The sequence below is a fragment of the Salmo salar genome, chromosome ssa17 (genome assembly GCF_905237065.1).
Source record: "Salmo salar chromosome ssa17, Ssal_v3.1, whole genome shotgun sequence".
NCBI classification, from domain to species: domain Eukaryota; kingdom Metazoa; phylum Chordata; class Actinopteri; order Salmoniformes; family Salmonidae; genus Salmo; species Salmo salar.
The window spans coordinates 75,918,468-75,934,051 of NC_059458.1; the positions used below are offsets into that span (position 1 = coordinate 75,918,468).

At 41.5% G+C, this 15,584-nt stretch overlaps 1 protein-coding gene across 1 annotated transcript in view; it reads left to right on the plus strand.

Moving 5' to 3' along the window:
* The first annotated feature begins 446 nt into the window (after positions 1 to 446).
* nel (NEL protein) overlaps positions 447 to 15,584 on the plus strand; it is a 174,723-nt gene continuing 159,585 nt past the window's right edge. The window contains exons 1-2 of the mRNA NM_001140146.1: positions 447 to 771; positions 1,116 to 1,244. Of these exons, the coding sequence (NP_001133618.1) occupies positions 717 to 771; positions 1,116 to 1,244 (184 nt within the window). The 5' untranslated portion in view covers positions 447 to 716. The remainder of the gene's footprint in view (positions 772 to 1,115; positions 1,245 to 15,584) is intronic.

Below are 15,584 nucleotides of genomic sequence, written 5' to 3' on the forward strand. Positions count from 1 at the left end.
ATAATGGGATGTTAATGATAATGGTATGTTAATAGTTTAGATGCCCAGGGAGTTCTTCTCTCTACTGGCTGATGATGTGGTGCGTGGAATGTAGCTCTCAATGCATTTTAATATTGAAGGGAACATTTTGTATTTTCTAAAGATTGTTTTGCCACCCTGAAAAAACACCTGCAGTAGGCTAAGAGTGGCAGAGGATCACGGAAAACACCCAGCTGAAAATATTAGCTGATTAAATTACTATCATTGAATATCAAACGTTAAATGCAACTCTCCTACGGTCATTTGGTAATGTTGAGAAATCTGACAGATGGCAGAAGTGTAATCAGTCTGATCTCCTGGATTGTGTTCCACCGTAGACCAAAAGGGGGCAGGACAGAACACAGACGCTGTCTTTTCGCTTTCCATGAGTCTCCACATACCAGCCTCCTCTCACTCACTCACCAGCTAGCAGCCCGTATAGTGATGATGTTGCACCTGTCTTCAGCGCTCTCTTCTGAATCATCACGGATGCTGAATGGAATATTTTGACGTCAATTATTTCTAATTGGTCTTAAAAGTTCTAAGAACGCCGACGGTCGATATTAGAAGACTCGTCATTTTGCGAGCATGTGGTTTTCTTCTGACTGACGCGTATCGCCTGCGGTATTTTAGTACCACCAGTATTTTTGAAAGTGGACAGATAAGCATGGACTAATCGTTGTGATTATTTTCCATTCATGATGGGACTATTCAAACTTGATTTTTTGTACAGTATATTTGCCATCTTCCCAGGTAAGCTAAACGTCCGCATTTTGTTACGCAATTACGTTGACTGATTTCCCATAACGGTCATGTTTTGATTTTAGTATGTTACTGTGACGTGGTTTCAGTTGATAACTGAATTAATGTATTTCTTAATGTATGTTTTACAATCATTTCACCATTTTGGCTGTGTAGGAAGTTGTAACCTATCAGAATGGAAGTTTCGCAGCATTACATCATGATATAGCAGCAATAGCCGGCTGCGCTGTGTCCACGCCAAGGTGTCGGGCTGCCGGTCGCTGTCCATGGTGCTGAACTAACGCTGTCTCTGCCGCTGCCGGACTCTTTCTATCTATCCGGTCTCTCTCATCCAGCTCTAGGCTTTGGGGTCGACCCTGCCCTCCGCATCAACGTATTCGATGAGCTGAAGTTGGGAGAGTCTTACGCTGGAGTTTTTCAAGTTCAGGGGTTCCACAATGAGAGCAGAGCCTTTCTTTTCCAAGGTAAGACCCGATAACTGTATTTGACCCATATCAATGCTTTACTCTCACGGGGCGGCAGGTAGCCTAGTGGTTAGAGGCAGGTAGCCTAGTGGTTAGAGGCAGGTAGCCTAGTGGTTAGAGGCAGGTAGCCTAGTGGTTAGAGGCAGGTAGCCTAGTGGTTAGAGGCAGGTAGCCTAGTGGTTAGAGGCAGGTAGAATAGTGGTAGAGCAGGTAGCCTAGTGGTTAGAGGCAGGTAGAATATTGGTAGAGCAGGTAGACTAGTGGTAGAGCAGGTAGACTAGTGGTTAGAGCAGGTAGACTAGTGGTTAGAGGAAGGTAGCCTAGTGGTTAGAGGAAGGTAGCATAGTGGTAGAGCAGGTAGCCTAGTGGTTAGAGGCAGGTAGCCTAGTGGTTAGAGCAGGTAGCCTAGTGGTTAGAGGAAGGTAGCCTAGTGGTTAGAGGCAGGTAGCCTAGTCGTTAGAGGCAGGTAGCCTAGTGGTTAGAGCAGGTAGCCTAGTGGTTAGAGGAAGGTAGCCTAGTGGTTAGAGGCAGGTAGCCTAGTGGTTAGAGGAAGGTAGCCTAGTGGTTAGAGGCAGGTAGCCTAGTCGTTAGAGGCAGGTAGCCTAGTCGTTAGAGGCAGGTAGCCTAGTGGTTAGAGGCAGGTAGCCTAGTGGTTAGAGCATTGGACAAGTAACCGAAAGCTTGCAAGATCGATTCCCCAAGGTACAAATTTGCCGTTCTGCCCCTGAACAAGGCAGTTAACCTACTGTTCCTAGGCCGTCATTGAAAATAAGAATTTGTTCTTAACTGACTTGCCTAGTTAAATAAAGGTAAAAAAATATTACTCTCACATTGTACTTTGATCTTGTTTATGTTTGCACGTGCGACTAATCTTCTGTTATGTCATAAGACATTGAGTTCAAATAGCCTACACACGTTAAAAAGCAGGTAGCCTATTGAGTTACAATCAGCAGGTCTACTACTAGGATGGACGTTTGGTCTTGACGTTTCACCCATAGCGTGATAAAGCATTAACGTTATCCTAGGCCTACTGTATGACGATAACAGATAACCCCGTCATAATAGATAACACCATCGTGGCCTGGTGCCAGGCTGCAGTGAACTATTGGCAGCGACATTATTGTTTCAGTCTATAAATGATAGACTATTTATCCCAATCCTTTGCAAAAAGTGGATCAGCATAACAAAGATCCAAAATAGAAATCCCAGTCCATACAGAAGTCTTTCATTCTGCCATTCAGCTGTCCCCATATTGTGACTTCTAATCCCATGTCTGGAGTTGTAGGTTTAGTAAACACTGGCATACCACATCCCCGCAGTGGGTTATAGTGTGCCACTCCCCCTCCACCCCACCCCCAGATATAGTAGGCCTTGAATGACAGTAAATCAGCTGTCAGACTGCAACATTTCTGCTCATACTCATTGAAAAATGTGTAGAATAGCATGATTAGCTATAAAACTGCAATTGTTTTCTTTCTGCCTCATGGCAATATGTGTAGAATTGCAGGAATTTAGCTTTAAACATGCTAAATTCTCTCAGCCTAATTGCAAAATGTGTACAATAGCATGATTAGCTAGAAAACTGAAAATGTTTCTCTCTGACCCATGGCAATACGAATTGCAGAAAGTTAGCTATAAAACAGCAACATTTTCTCTCAGCCTCATGGGAAAATGTGTAAAAGAGCATGAGATTAGGTATAAGTTGCACATTTTCTCTTTGCCCCATGGCAAAATGTGTAGAATGTGTTTGTGTGAGGGAGATTTTTATTTATTTTCATCTTCCACAGGAGTCTCTGTTTCTTTCATTCAGACTTTCTGTAAGTTTCTCTCTCTGATGTCTCCAAACTGAGGGTGTTGATCTTGAGTTTCTCTCTCTGATGTCTCCAAGCTGAGGGTGTTGATCTTGAGTTTCTCTCTCTGATGTCTCCAAACTGAGGGTGTTGATCTTGAGTTTCTCTCTCTGATGTCTCCAAGCTGAGGGTGTTGATCTTGAGTTTCTCTCTCTGATGTCTCCAAACTGAGGGTGTTGATCTGAGCTTCAGTGGCTGTGTCTGAGCTAGCAATGCAGACCGCCCCCCTAGAGCAGAAAACAGGGATGAAAACTCTGCCTTTGTGCCGAAGCTTAAGTTGTTAATTTAATAGGCATCTTTTATGTTTTGCACTGACTCTCTTGCACAGGCTCAATGTACACTCACTGGACCCTAACCACACACACACACACACACACACACACACACACACACACACACACACACACACACACACACACACACACACACACACACACACACACACACACACACACACACACACGCACACATTCCCCTGCACATTGACTCTGTACTGGTACCCCTTGTATGTTATTGTTATTTTCTTCTGTTATTATTTTTACTTTAGTTCATATAGCAAATGTTTTAGTTTCTTTTTTACAACTGCATTGTTGGTTAAGGGCTCGTAAGTAAGCAGTTCACCGTAAGGTTTACATCTGTTGTTTTTGGCGCATATAACAAATACAATTTGATTTGTAGGCCTTTTATCCACAGTACCAGCACCAGTCCATGTTTTTGTTGAGGCTATGAGAATCAGAATGAAAGGCAGAATGGAGTATTCAACCCCTTTGTTATGACAAGTCTAAATAAGTTCAGGAGTGAAAATGTGCTTAACAACTCACATAATAAGTTGCATGGACTCACTCTGTGTGCAATAACTGTCACGCCCTGACCTGAGAGAGACGTTTTATTTCTCTATTTTGTTAGGTCAGGGTGTGGGGTGGGCAGTCTGTGTGTTATATTTCTATGTTGTTTTTTCCTTTGATTGGCCGAGTGTGGTTCCTAATCAGAGGCAGCTGTCTATCGTTGTCTCTGATTAGGAACTTAGGCAGCCTTTTTCCCTCCTTCAGTGTGGGATCTTGTTTTTGTACAGCTCAGTAAGCCTGCAGAACGTGACAGGCGTTTTTTGTTGTTTATTATTTTGATTTAGTGTTCTGAGTTACAATAAAGAAATATGAGCACTTACCACGCTGCACCTTGGTCTACTCCTTTTGACGACCGTCACAACAACAGTGTTTAACATGATTTGTGAATAATTACCTCATGGCTTTACCCCACACATACAATTATCTGTAAAGTCCCTCAGTCGAGCAGTTCATTTCAAAGATAGATTCAACCACAAAGACAACATTGTAGTTACTCTACAATACTAATTGACTGAGTGAAAGGAAGGAAGCCTTTACAGAATAAAAATATCCCAAAACATGCACCTTGTTAGCAACAAGGCACTAATACTGCAAAAAAAAATGTGGCAAAGCATTTAACTTTTTTTTTTTCGAATACAAAGTGTTATGTTTGGTGCAAATCCAATACAACACATTACTGAGTACCACTCTCCATATGGTGGCTGCATCATGTTATGGGTATGCTTGTAATCGTTAAGGACTGAGGAGTTTTTCAGAATAAGGCAAAATCCTAGAGGAAAACCTACTTCAGTCTGCTTCCCAACAGACACTGGGAGATTAATTAACCTTTCAGCAGGACAATAACCTAAGACACAAGGCCAAATATACACTGGAGTTACTTACCAAGAATACAGTAAATGTTCCTGGGTGGCCGAGTTACAGTTTTGACTTAAATCTGGTTGAAAATCAATGGCAAGACTTGAAAATGGTTGTCTGGCAATGACCAATTTGACAGAGCTTTAAGAATTCTGAAAAGAATAATGGGCAAACATTGTACAATCCAGGTGTTCAAAGCTCTTAGTGCCACATTCTTGGAAATGAGCGGACCAAGGCGCAGCGTGAGTATAGTTCCATATATTTATTTAAGTGAAACTAACAAAACAAAATAACAAAACTTACAAAGACCGTGAGGACTTAGTGCCCAAACACACTAACACAAACAATATCCCACAAAGCAGGTGGGAGATAGGGCTTCCTAAATATTAAGATCCCCAATTAGCGGCAACGATTACCAGCTGCCTCTAATTGGGAACCATACAAAACCACCAACATAGAAATACACATTCTAGAACACCCCCCTAGTCACACCCTGACCTAAACCACTATAGAGAATCCAAGGGCTCTCTATGGTCAGGGCGTGACACTTAGAGACTTGTCCAGAAAGACTCACAGCTATATTTGCTGCCAAAGGTGATTCTAACATGTATTGACTCAGGGGTGTGAATACTTATGTAATTTAGATATTTGTGTATTTCATTTGCAATAAATTTGCAAACATTTCTAAAAACATGTTTTCACTTTATCATTATGGGTTATTGTGTGTAGATGGGTGAGGAAAAACATATATTTAATCCTTTTTGAATTCAGGCTGTAACACAACAAAATGTGGTATGAATCAAGGGGTATGAATATTTTCTGAAGGCACTGTATATATGATTCAAACAACTCAGGAATGAGAGGAATTGTAGACAGTGTTTCTGCCTGCAGAGTGCTGTCTGTGTGTGTGTCCATACAGGAACATCCTACCACTGTTCTCCCTTCTCCTCTCTCCCAGAATTCTAGGCTTTCACAAGGATTAGATGGATCCCATTATGGTATATCCGTCAACTGCATCTATTCATCTATTATAGAAATTATATTTTCTCTCTCGTGTACAATTATAACCCACCTGTTCCCTTGATGCCTTCAGAGATCATTGAACGTTGTCATCATAGATATATGGAATCCAGAGGTGAAAGAGGATTCCACACCTGCCATAGAATAAGACATGAATTTCATCAATCCCATCAGGTTTTATATCAGAAACAAAGTCAGTGTGCCCCTCAAACCTGCTGAGTGAGTGAACCCTCCCTGTACAGATGTAGGATCATAATATGAGCAAGTTTGCTCATACAGCAGGAAAACAAGCCTTTAGTATTAGGATTATAATTAATGGACATTTTTGTAGGGGTTGATACATTTTTCGTAAGGGAAAATCAGGTCTGAAATTTCAAAGTGAAAATTACAAACTTCAGAATCCTTTTTAAACCTCAAATACACTACAAGTAAAACATTTCCCGCAACAGGGGGATCAAATTAAGATCCTACACCTGTACCTCTCTATGCTGACTGGATGCTCTCTCTGTTCAGTGCAGCAATCAGGTTGCTGCTTACTCATCACCCCAATAGAGACTGTATCTGCAACAGCACAGCAGGACAGGATGCTGTTAGTGTAGTGTTGTCGGTCCTACGTGTGTGTGTGTGTGTGTGTGTGTGTGTGTGTGTGTGTGTGTGTGTGTGTGTGTGTGTGTGTGTGTGTGTGTGTGTGTGTGTGTGTGTGTGTGTGAATGTAACACACATACACGTGAGATGCCATTCCTGTGCTTATTGCCAAGCTCTGTGTGCCAACCAGACAGAAGGGCAAGAGGCCTAACAGCAGTAGCAACATTAGTCATAGAACATATATCCATGATGTATTGGATAACAGGAAGCAGAGATTAAAGGCCTATATGTTGGAAACAGTTCTGAGAGTATTTTGTTATGTATTCCAGAGAGGTACATTAGAAGTGATGTATTCTAGAGAGGTACATTAGAAGTGATGTATTCCAGAGAGGTACATTAGAAGTGATGTATTCTAGAGAGGTACATTAGAAGTGATGTATTCTAGAGAGGTACATTAGAAGTGTATTCCAGAGGTACATTAGAAGTGATGTATTCCAGAGAGGTACATTAGAAGTGATGTATTCTAGAGAGGTACATTAGAAGTGATGTATTCCAGAGAGGTACATTAGAAGTGATATATTCCAGAGAGGTACATTAGAAGTGATGTATTCTAGAGAGGTACATTAGAAGTGATGTATTCTAGAGAGGTACATTAGAAGTGATGTATCCCAGAGAGGTACATTAGAAGTGATGTATTCCAGAGAGGTACATTAGAAGTGATGTATTCTAGAGAGGTACATTAGAAGTGATGTATTCTAGAGAGGTACATTAGAAGTGATGTATTCCAGAGAGGTACATTAGAAGTGATGTATTCTAGAGAGGTACATTAGAAGTGATGTATTCTAGAGAGGTACATTAGAAGTGTATTCCAGAGGTACATTAGAAGTGATGTATCCCAGAGAGGTACATTAGAAGTGATGTATTCCAGAGAGGTACATTAGATATGATGTATACCAGAGAGGTACATTAGAAGTGATGTATTCCAGAGAGGTACATTAGAAGTGATGTATTCTAGAGAGGTACATTAGAAGTGATGTATTCTAGAGAGGTACATTAGAAGTGATGTATTCTAGAGAGGTACATTAGAAGTGTATTCCAGAGGTACATTAGAAGTGATGTATTCCAGAGAGGTACATTAGAAGTGATGTATTCTAGAGAGGTACATTAGAAGTGATGTATTCCAGAGAGGTACATTAGAAGGGATGTATTCCAGAGAGGTACATTAGAAGTGATGTATTCTAGAGAGGTACATTAGAAGTGATGTATTCTAGAGAGGTACATTAGAAGTGATGTATTCCAGAGAGGTACATTAGAAGTGATGTATTCCAGAGAGGTACATTAGAAGTGATGTATTCCAGAGAGGTACATTAGAAGTGATGTATTCCAGAGAGGTACATTAGAAGTGATGTATTCCAGAGAGGTACATTAGAAGTGATGTATTCCAGAGAGGTACATTAGAAGTGATGTATTCCAGAGAGGTACATTAGAAGTGATGTATTCTAGAGAGGTACATTAGAAGTGATGTATTCTAGAGAGGTACATTAGAAGTGATGTTTTCCAGAGCGGTACATTAGAAGGGATGTATTCCAGAGAGGTACATTAGAAGTGATGTATTCTAGAGAGGTACATTAGAAGTGATGTATTCTAGAGAGGTACATTAGAAGTGATGTATTCCAGAGAGGTACATTAGAAGTGATGTATTCCAGAGAGGTACATTAGAAGTGATGTATTCCAGAGAGGTACATTAGAAGTGATATATTCCAGAGAGGTACATTAGAAGTGATGTATTCTAGAGAGGTACATTAGAAGTGATGTATTCCAGAGAGGTACATTAGAAGTGATGTATTCCAGAGAGGTACATTAGAAGTGTATTCCAGAGGTACATTAGAAGTGATGTATTCCAGAGAGGTACATTAGAAGTGATGTATTCCAGAGAGGTACATTAGAAGTGATGTATTCCAGAGGTACATTAGAAGTGATGTATTCTAGAGAGGTACATTAGAAGTGATATATTCCAGAGAGGTACATTAGAAGTAATGTATCCCAGAGAGGTACATTAGAAGTGATGTATTCTAGAGAGGTACATTAGAAGGGATGTATTCTAGAGAGGTACATTAGAAGTGATGTATTCTAGAGAGGTACATTAGAAGGGATGTATTCTAGAGAGGTACATTAGAAGTGATGTATTCCAGAGAGGTACATTAGAAGTGTATTCCAGAGGTACATTAGAAGTGATGTATTCCAGAGAGGTACATTAGAAGTGATGTATTCTAGAGAGGTACATTAGAAGTGATGTATTCCAGAGAGGTACATTAGAAGTGTATTCCAGAGAGGTACATTAGAAGTGATGTATTCCAGAGAGGTACATTAGAAGTGATGTATCCCAGAGATGTACATTAGAAGTGATGTATTCTAGAGAGGTACATTAGAAGTGCTGTATTCCAGAGTGGTACATTAGAAGTGATGTATCCCAGAGAGGTACATTAGAAGTGATGTATTCCAGAGAAGTACATTAGAAGTGATGTATTCTAGAGAGGTACATTAGAAGTGATGTATTCCAGAGAGGTACATTAGAAGTGATGTATTCCAGGGAGGTACATTAGAAGTGCATCATTAAGTGGTAGGAGTAATAACTTAGATCAAATGTTCTATCAGAACAAGATGTGATCTGGTTTAATCTGACCACTTGAGATTGAAATGAATGAATTGGTCTTATTTTGTAAAAGCGAGTCATCCTGTCTTCTAAGTGCTCTCTCTCCTTCTCTCTCTCCCTGTTGCTACCTCTGTCTCTCTGCCAGGCTGTAGAAATCTGCGGCGTTAATTCCCCTGCTTTAATTCAACGCTATTTGGTGTTGAGACACTTGTTCCCTGTGTCATGAATCATTCAACTGATTTAAATAGACACACACACATATGCACGCACACAAGCAGACACACACACACACACGCACGCATGCACACACACACGTTGGTTTCTGTGGCCACTTCCTGTGACCAGTTCCTGTGACCAAATCCATGGCATGTATCTTGATAAATCTAACTTTTACACCCTAAACTTGATAAAAACACAAGGCAGCATTTCCTTCTCATTAATCATCTAGACGTAATCCCACGACTGCATGACCAAGCACGACTCCAACACCATCACTAAGTTTGTTGACGACACAACAGTGGAAGGCCTGATCACCGACAACGAGAAGACAGCCTGTAGGGAGGAGGTCAGAGACCTGGCAGTGTGGTGCCAGGACAACAACCTCTCCCTCAATGTGAGCAAGACAAAGGAGCTGATCGTGGACTACAGGAAAAGGAGGGCCGAACAGGCCCCCATTAACATCGACAGAGCTGTAGTGGAGCGGGTCGAGAGCTTCAAGTTCCTTGGTGTCCACATCACCAACAAACTATCATGGTCTAACACACCAAGACAGTCGTGAAAAGGGCACGACAACACTTTTTCCCCCTCAAGAGACTGAAAAGATTTGTCATTGGTCTACAGATCCTCAAAATGTTTTTTAGCTGCACCATCGAGAGCATCCTGACCGGTTGCATCACCGCCTGGTATGGCAATTGTTCGGCATCCGACCATAAGGCTCTACAGAGGGTAGTGCGTACAGCCCAGTACATCACTGGGGCCAAGCTTCCTACCATCCAGGACCTATATACTAGGCGGTGTCAGAGGAAGGCCCAAAAAATTGTCAAAGACTCCAGCCACCCAAGTCATAGACTGTTCTCTCTGCTACCGCCTCTGCAAGTCCATGGTTGATGCTGTGGTTTATTTATAGTTTTCTCAAGGAGATAACTAACTAGTATTGTGATGATGGCTGCAGGCTGGTACAAGTGTGTGTGTGTGTTTGTTTGTGTGTGTCACAAGGCTGTGGTTCAATACAGCAGAGACAGAGTGTCTGACAGAAGGCCAGGCAGCAGGAACAGGAGAAGCCCTGAAAAAGAGAATGAGAAAGAGAGACCTGGAAAGCCCTGAAATGAGGCCTGTCCCTCTGAGGCACCAGACAGGCTGGCTGTGTGTGTGTGTGTGTGTGTGTGTGTGTGTGGAGCTTCTTATCTCTTCTCTCTGCATGCTGTATTGATCTATATCACTACAACACTAACTGTAACCCAGGACAAATTGACAGGATTTGTGTATGAGAGAGACAAGTGTTGCACCCCTCCCTCCCCCCATCATCCACAGGTTAAGTCTTAAGAGGACAGTGGGGTGAAATACAATAGACCGTATGGTGCAGATTAGTAGTCATCTCCATGAATCTGAACCCTCTGACTGGGTGTTAAACCATTTCAACATTCATGAGAAACATACAGTTACTCCATGTGTAACTCTGTGTTGTTATATGTGTCGAACTGCTTTGCTTTATCTTGGCCAGGTCACAGTTGTAAATGAGAACTTGTTCTCAACTTGCCTACCTGGTTAAATAAAGGTGAAATAAATAAAAAAATACAGATGTTGTATCTTCATTTGACCAGTTTCTCAAAGCACTGATATAATCCTGCAGCAACAGGAAATGTGAATTATTATCTTGTTTATAAACAATATACATTTTTGTAGGGGATGTAACATTTTTAGTTAGGATAAATCAAGTCTGAATATTTTAAAGTGGATTTTACAATCTTTAGAAGCCATTTTAATCCTTAAACACTACCATTTGCATTTCCTGCTACACAGGAAAATTATCTGCAACAACATTGATCAAATTTAAGATATTACAACTGTAAAATGGGCACACATTCAATTTCCCTGTTCTGGTGAAAGCTGCTTGTAACGGCTGTTGAATGGAGTAGATCAAGGCGCAGCGTGGTTAGTGCTCATCTTGTAATTTATTAAACAGAGAACACTATAAACAAAACGACAGCCCACAGTTCTGTCAGGTTAGACAACTAAACAGAAATTAACCACCCACAAAACCCAAAGGAAAACAGGCTACCTAAGTATGGCTCCCAATCAGCGACAACGACGTACAGCTGTCCCTGATTGAGAGCCATACCAGGCGAAAACAATGAAATACAAAAACATAGAAAAAAGGACATAGAATGCCCACCCTAGTCACACCCTGGCCTAACCAAAATAGAGAACAAAAACCTCACTGCTCAAGTCTTATTATTATTTAGCAGATTTCTACACAGTGTGAGATGCACATGTGAAGGTCTAGAACTTCTGTTTATTTCCAATCAACTAATCCACATTTATTCAGCTTAAGTCAGTGTCCCACCTTGTCATTTCTGATTGGTTGAATTGCATTGTCTTCTGTGATGTTGTTTATTGAAATATTGAATGCCTTGAATTAGTTTGGGGAAGAGCCCCCATTGCGTCTACTTCTACTGTATGTTAGAGAGCGTTGTGAGATAGTGGTCCTTATGACATCACCACCCAACCACTCCATATGGACACTTGTCAATTAAGGACAGACAGGCTGTTGAACAGATACTGTTATAGACAGGGAGCATGAGGATAGGCTTCTCTCTCGCTCTCTCTCTCTGTTCTTTCTGTCTGATAGATGGAGAGAGGAAGGGAGGGAGGGGGACAGAGAGAGAATGGCTGTTGTTCCTCAATCAGAATGGTCACATGTTAGCCCACTGTGTACTGCTGTTGAGAACAGAACACCCCCCCGACCACTACAATCATCTAAATGTCCTCATCAGTTATGTGTTACACAGTTGAGTATTTTAAAGTTGAGTTTAAAACAAATGACAGTATCATAATCAACTGTAGGGCCATGTTCCCCAGTACTTAATGTGGTAGTACATAGTGTACCTATGGTAGTATATATACTATATATATGGTAGTGTATACTGTACCTATGGTAGTATATACTGTATATATGGTAGTATATACTGTATCTATGGTAGTGTATACTGTATCTACGGTAGTATATACTGTATCTACGGTAGTATATACTATATCTATGGTAGTAAATACTATATATATGGTAGTAAATACTGTATTTATGGTAGTACATACTGTATCTATGGTAGTATATACTGTATCTATGGTAGTACATACTGTATCTATGGTAGTATGTACTATATCTAGGGTAGTAAATACTATATCTAGGGTAGTAAATACTGTATCTATTGTAGTATATAATGTATCTATGGTAGTAAATACTGTATCTATGGTAGTATATACTGTATCTACGGCAGTATATACTGTATCTATGGTAGTAGATACTGTATCTATGGTAGTAGATACTGTATCTATGGTAGTATATACTGTATCTATGGTAGTATATATTGTATCTATGGTAGTAAAAACTGTATATATGGTAGTATATACTCAATCTATGGGACATACAGTGCATTTGGAAAGTATTCAGACCCCTTGACATTTCACACAATTTGTTAAGTTACAGCCTTATACTAAAATTGATTAAATAAAAAAATCGATCTATACATGATACCTAACAATAACAAAGCGAAAACAGGTTTTTAGACATCGAAAAAACAGAAATACCTTATTTACATAAGTATTCAGACCCTTTGCTATGAGACTCGAAATTGAGCTCAGGTGCATCCTGTTTCCATTGATCATCCTTGAGATGTTTCTACAACTTGATTGGAGTCCACCTGTGATAAATTCAATTGATTGGACATGATTTGGAAAGACACACACCTTTCTATATAATGTCTCACAGTTGACAGTGCATGTCAGAGCAAAAACCAAGCCATGAGGTCGAAGGAATTGTCCATAGAGCTCTGAGACAGGATTGTGTCGAGGCACTGATCTGGGGAAGGGTAGCAAAACATTTCTGCAGCATTGAAGATCCCCAAGAACACAGTGGCCTCCATCATTCTTAAATGGAAGAAGTTTGGAACCACCAAGACTCTACCTAGAACTGGCCGCTCGGCCAATCTGAGCAGTCGGGGGAGAAGGGCCTTGGTCAGGGAGGTGACCAACAACCCGGTGATCACTCTGACAGAGATACAGAGTTCCTGTGTGATGATGGGAGAACATTCCAGAAGGACAACAATCTCTGCAGCACTCCACCAATCAGGCCTTTATGGGTGCGTGGCCAGATGGAAGCTACTCCTCAGTAAAAGGCACATGACAGCCTGCTTGGAGTTTGCCAAAAGGCACCTAAAGGACTCTCAGACCATGAGAAACAAGACTATATGTGCTGATGAAACCAAGATTGAACTCCTTTACCTGAATGCTGAGCGTCATGTCTGGAGGAAACCTGGCACCATCCCTACGGTGAAGCATGGTGGTGGCAGCATCATGCTGTGAGGATGTTTTTCAGCGGTATGGACTGGGAGACTAGTCAGGATCGAGGGAAAGGCGAACAGAGCAAAGTACAGAGAGCTCATTGATGGAAACCTGCTCTAGAGCACTCAGGACCTCAGACTGGGGTGAAGGTTCACCTTCCAACCGGACAGTGACCCTAAGCACACAGCCAAGACAACTCAGGCGTGGTTTCGGGACATGTCTCTGAATGTCCTTGAGTGGCCCAGCCAGAGCCCAAGACCTGAACCCGATCGAACATCTCTGGAGAAACCTGAAAATAGCTGTGCAGCGACGCTCCCCATCCAGAATAAGGCTGTAAAGTAACAAAATGTGGAAAAAGTGAAGGGGTCTGAATACTTTTCCAATGCACCGTTTAGACCACATTGTTTTCTCCCCAGGTATTTTGAACCTGTTCTCACAAGCTGTAGATGCTGTGTTTATGCCGTACAAGACCATGAACATGTAGCTGGTGTCAGTGTGAAGCTGTTACACACACACACACACACACACACACACACACACACACACACACACACACACACACACACACACACACACACACACACACACACACACACACACACACACACACACACACACACACACACACACATACACACACACACTCCCTTCATCTCTTATTGATGGCTCCATTAAAGGAGTGTAGATGTCTGAGGAGAGGAGAGGAGAGAGGGATGGGAGTTGAGGAAGGAGGGGTGGAAGGATGGAGAGAGAGGTTCGGCAGAGGGAGAACAAAAGGCAGCCAGAGATCAGGGCACTCCCGTGGTTCCAATCCCTTCTCTCACTCTCTCTGTAGATAAACTGGAGGTAAGGTGTTGTATCCACAGTTAAAGGGAGCAGGGTTCTGTTCCTTTTGAATATGGAACACAACAGTGTACAGGATAGAATGTCGAATAGATGGTTTATTGACATGAGAGCCCGCTCAAAGGCTAGCAACCATGTGACCTTACTCATCAAGGTTGAATGATTGTACATGACACTAATTAACCAGTATAAACACAGCTCTAAAACAGGACATCGAGTATAACTCCTCTGTCCCTGTGAGTGATGATGGTTCCAGTCTCAGAAACATACAGTATAACATCTCTGTCCCTGTGAGTGATGATGGTTCCAGTCTCAGAAACATACAGTATAACTCCTCTGTCCCTGTGAGTGATGATGGTTCCAGTCTCAGAAACATACAGTATAACTCCTCTATCCCTGTGAGTGATGATGGTTTCAGTCTCAGAAACATACAGTATAATCTCTGTCCCTGTGAGTGATGATGGTTCCAATCTCAGAAACATACAGTATAACATCTCTGTCCCTGTGAGTGATGATGGTTCCAGTCTCAGAAACATACAGTATAACATCTCTGTCCCTGTTAGTGATGATGGTTCCAGTCTCAGAAACATACAGTATAACTCCTCTGTCCCTGTGAGTGATGATGGTTCCAGTCTCAGAAACATACAGTATAACATCTCTGTCCCTGTGAGTGATGATGGTTCCAATCTCAGAAACATACAGTATAACATCTCTGTCCCTGTGAGTGATGATGGTTCCAGTCTCAGAAACATACAGTATAACATCTCTGTCCCTGTGAGTGATGATGGTTCCAGTCTCAGAAACATACAGTTTAACAACTCTGTCCCTGTGAGTGATGATGGTTTCAGTCTCAGAAACATACAGTATAACTCCTCTGTCCCTGTGAGTTATGATGGTTCCAATCTCAGAAACATACAGTATAACATCTCTGTCCCTGTGAGTGATGATGGTTCCAGTCTCAGAAACATACAGTATAACTCCTCTGTCCCTGTGAGTTATGATGGTTCCAATCTCAGAAACATACAGTATAACATCTCTGTCCCTGTGAGTGATGATGGTTCCAGTCTCAGAAACATACAGTATAACATCTCTGTCCCTGTGAGTGATGATGGTTCCAATCTCAGAAACAAAC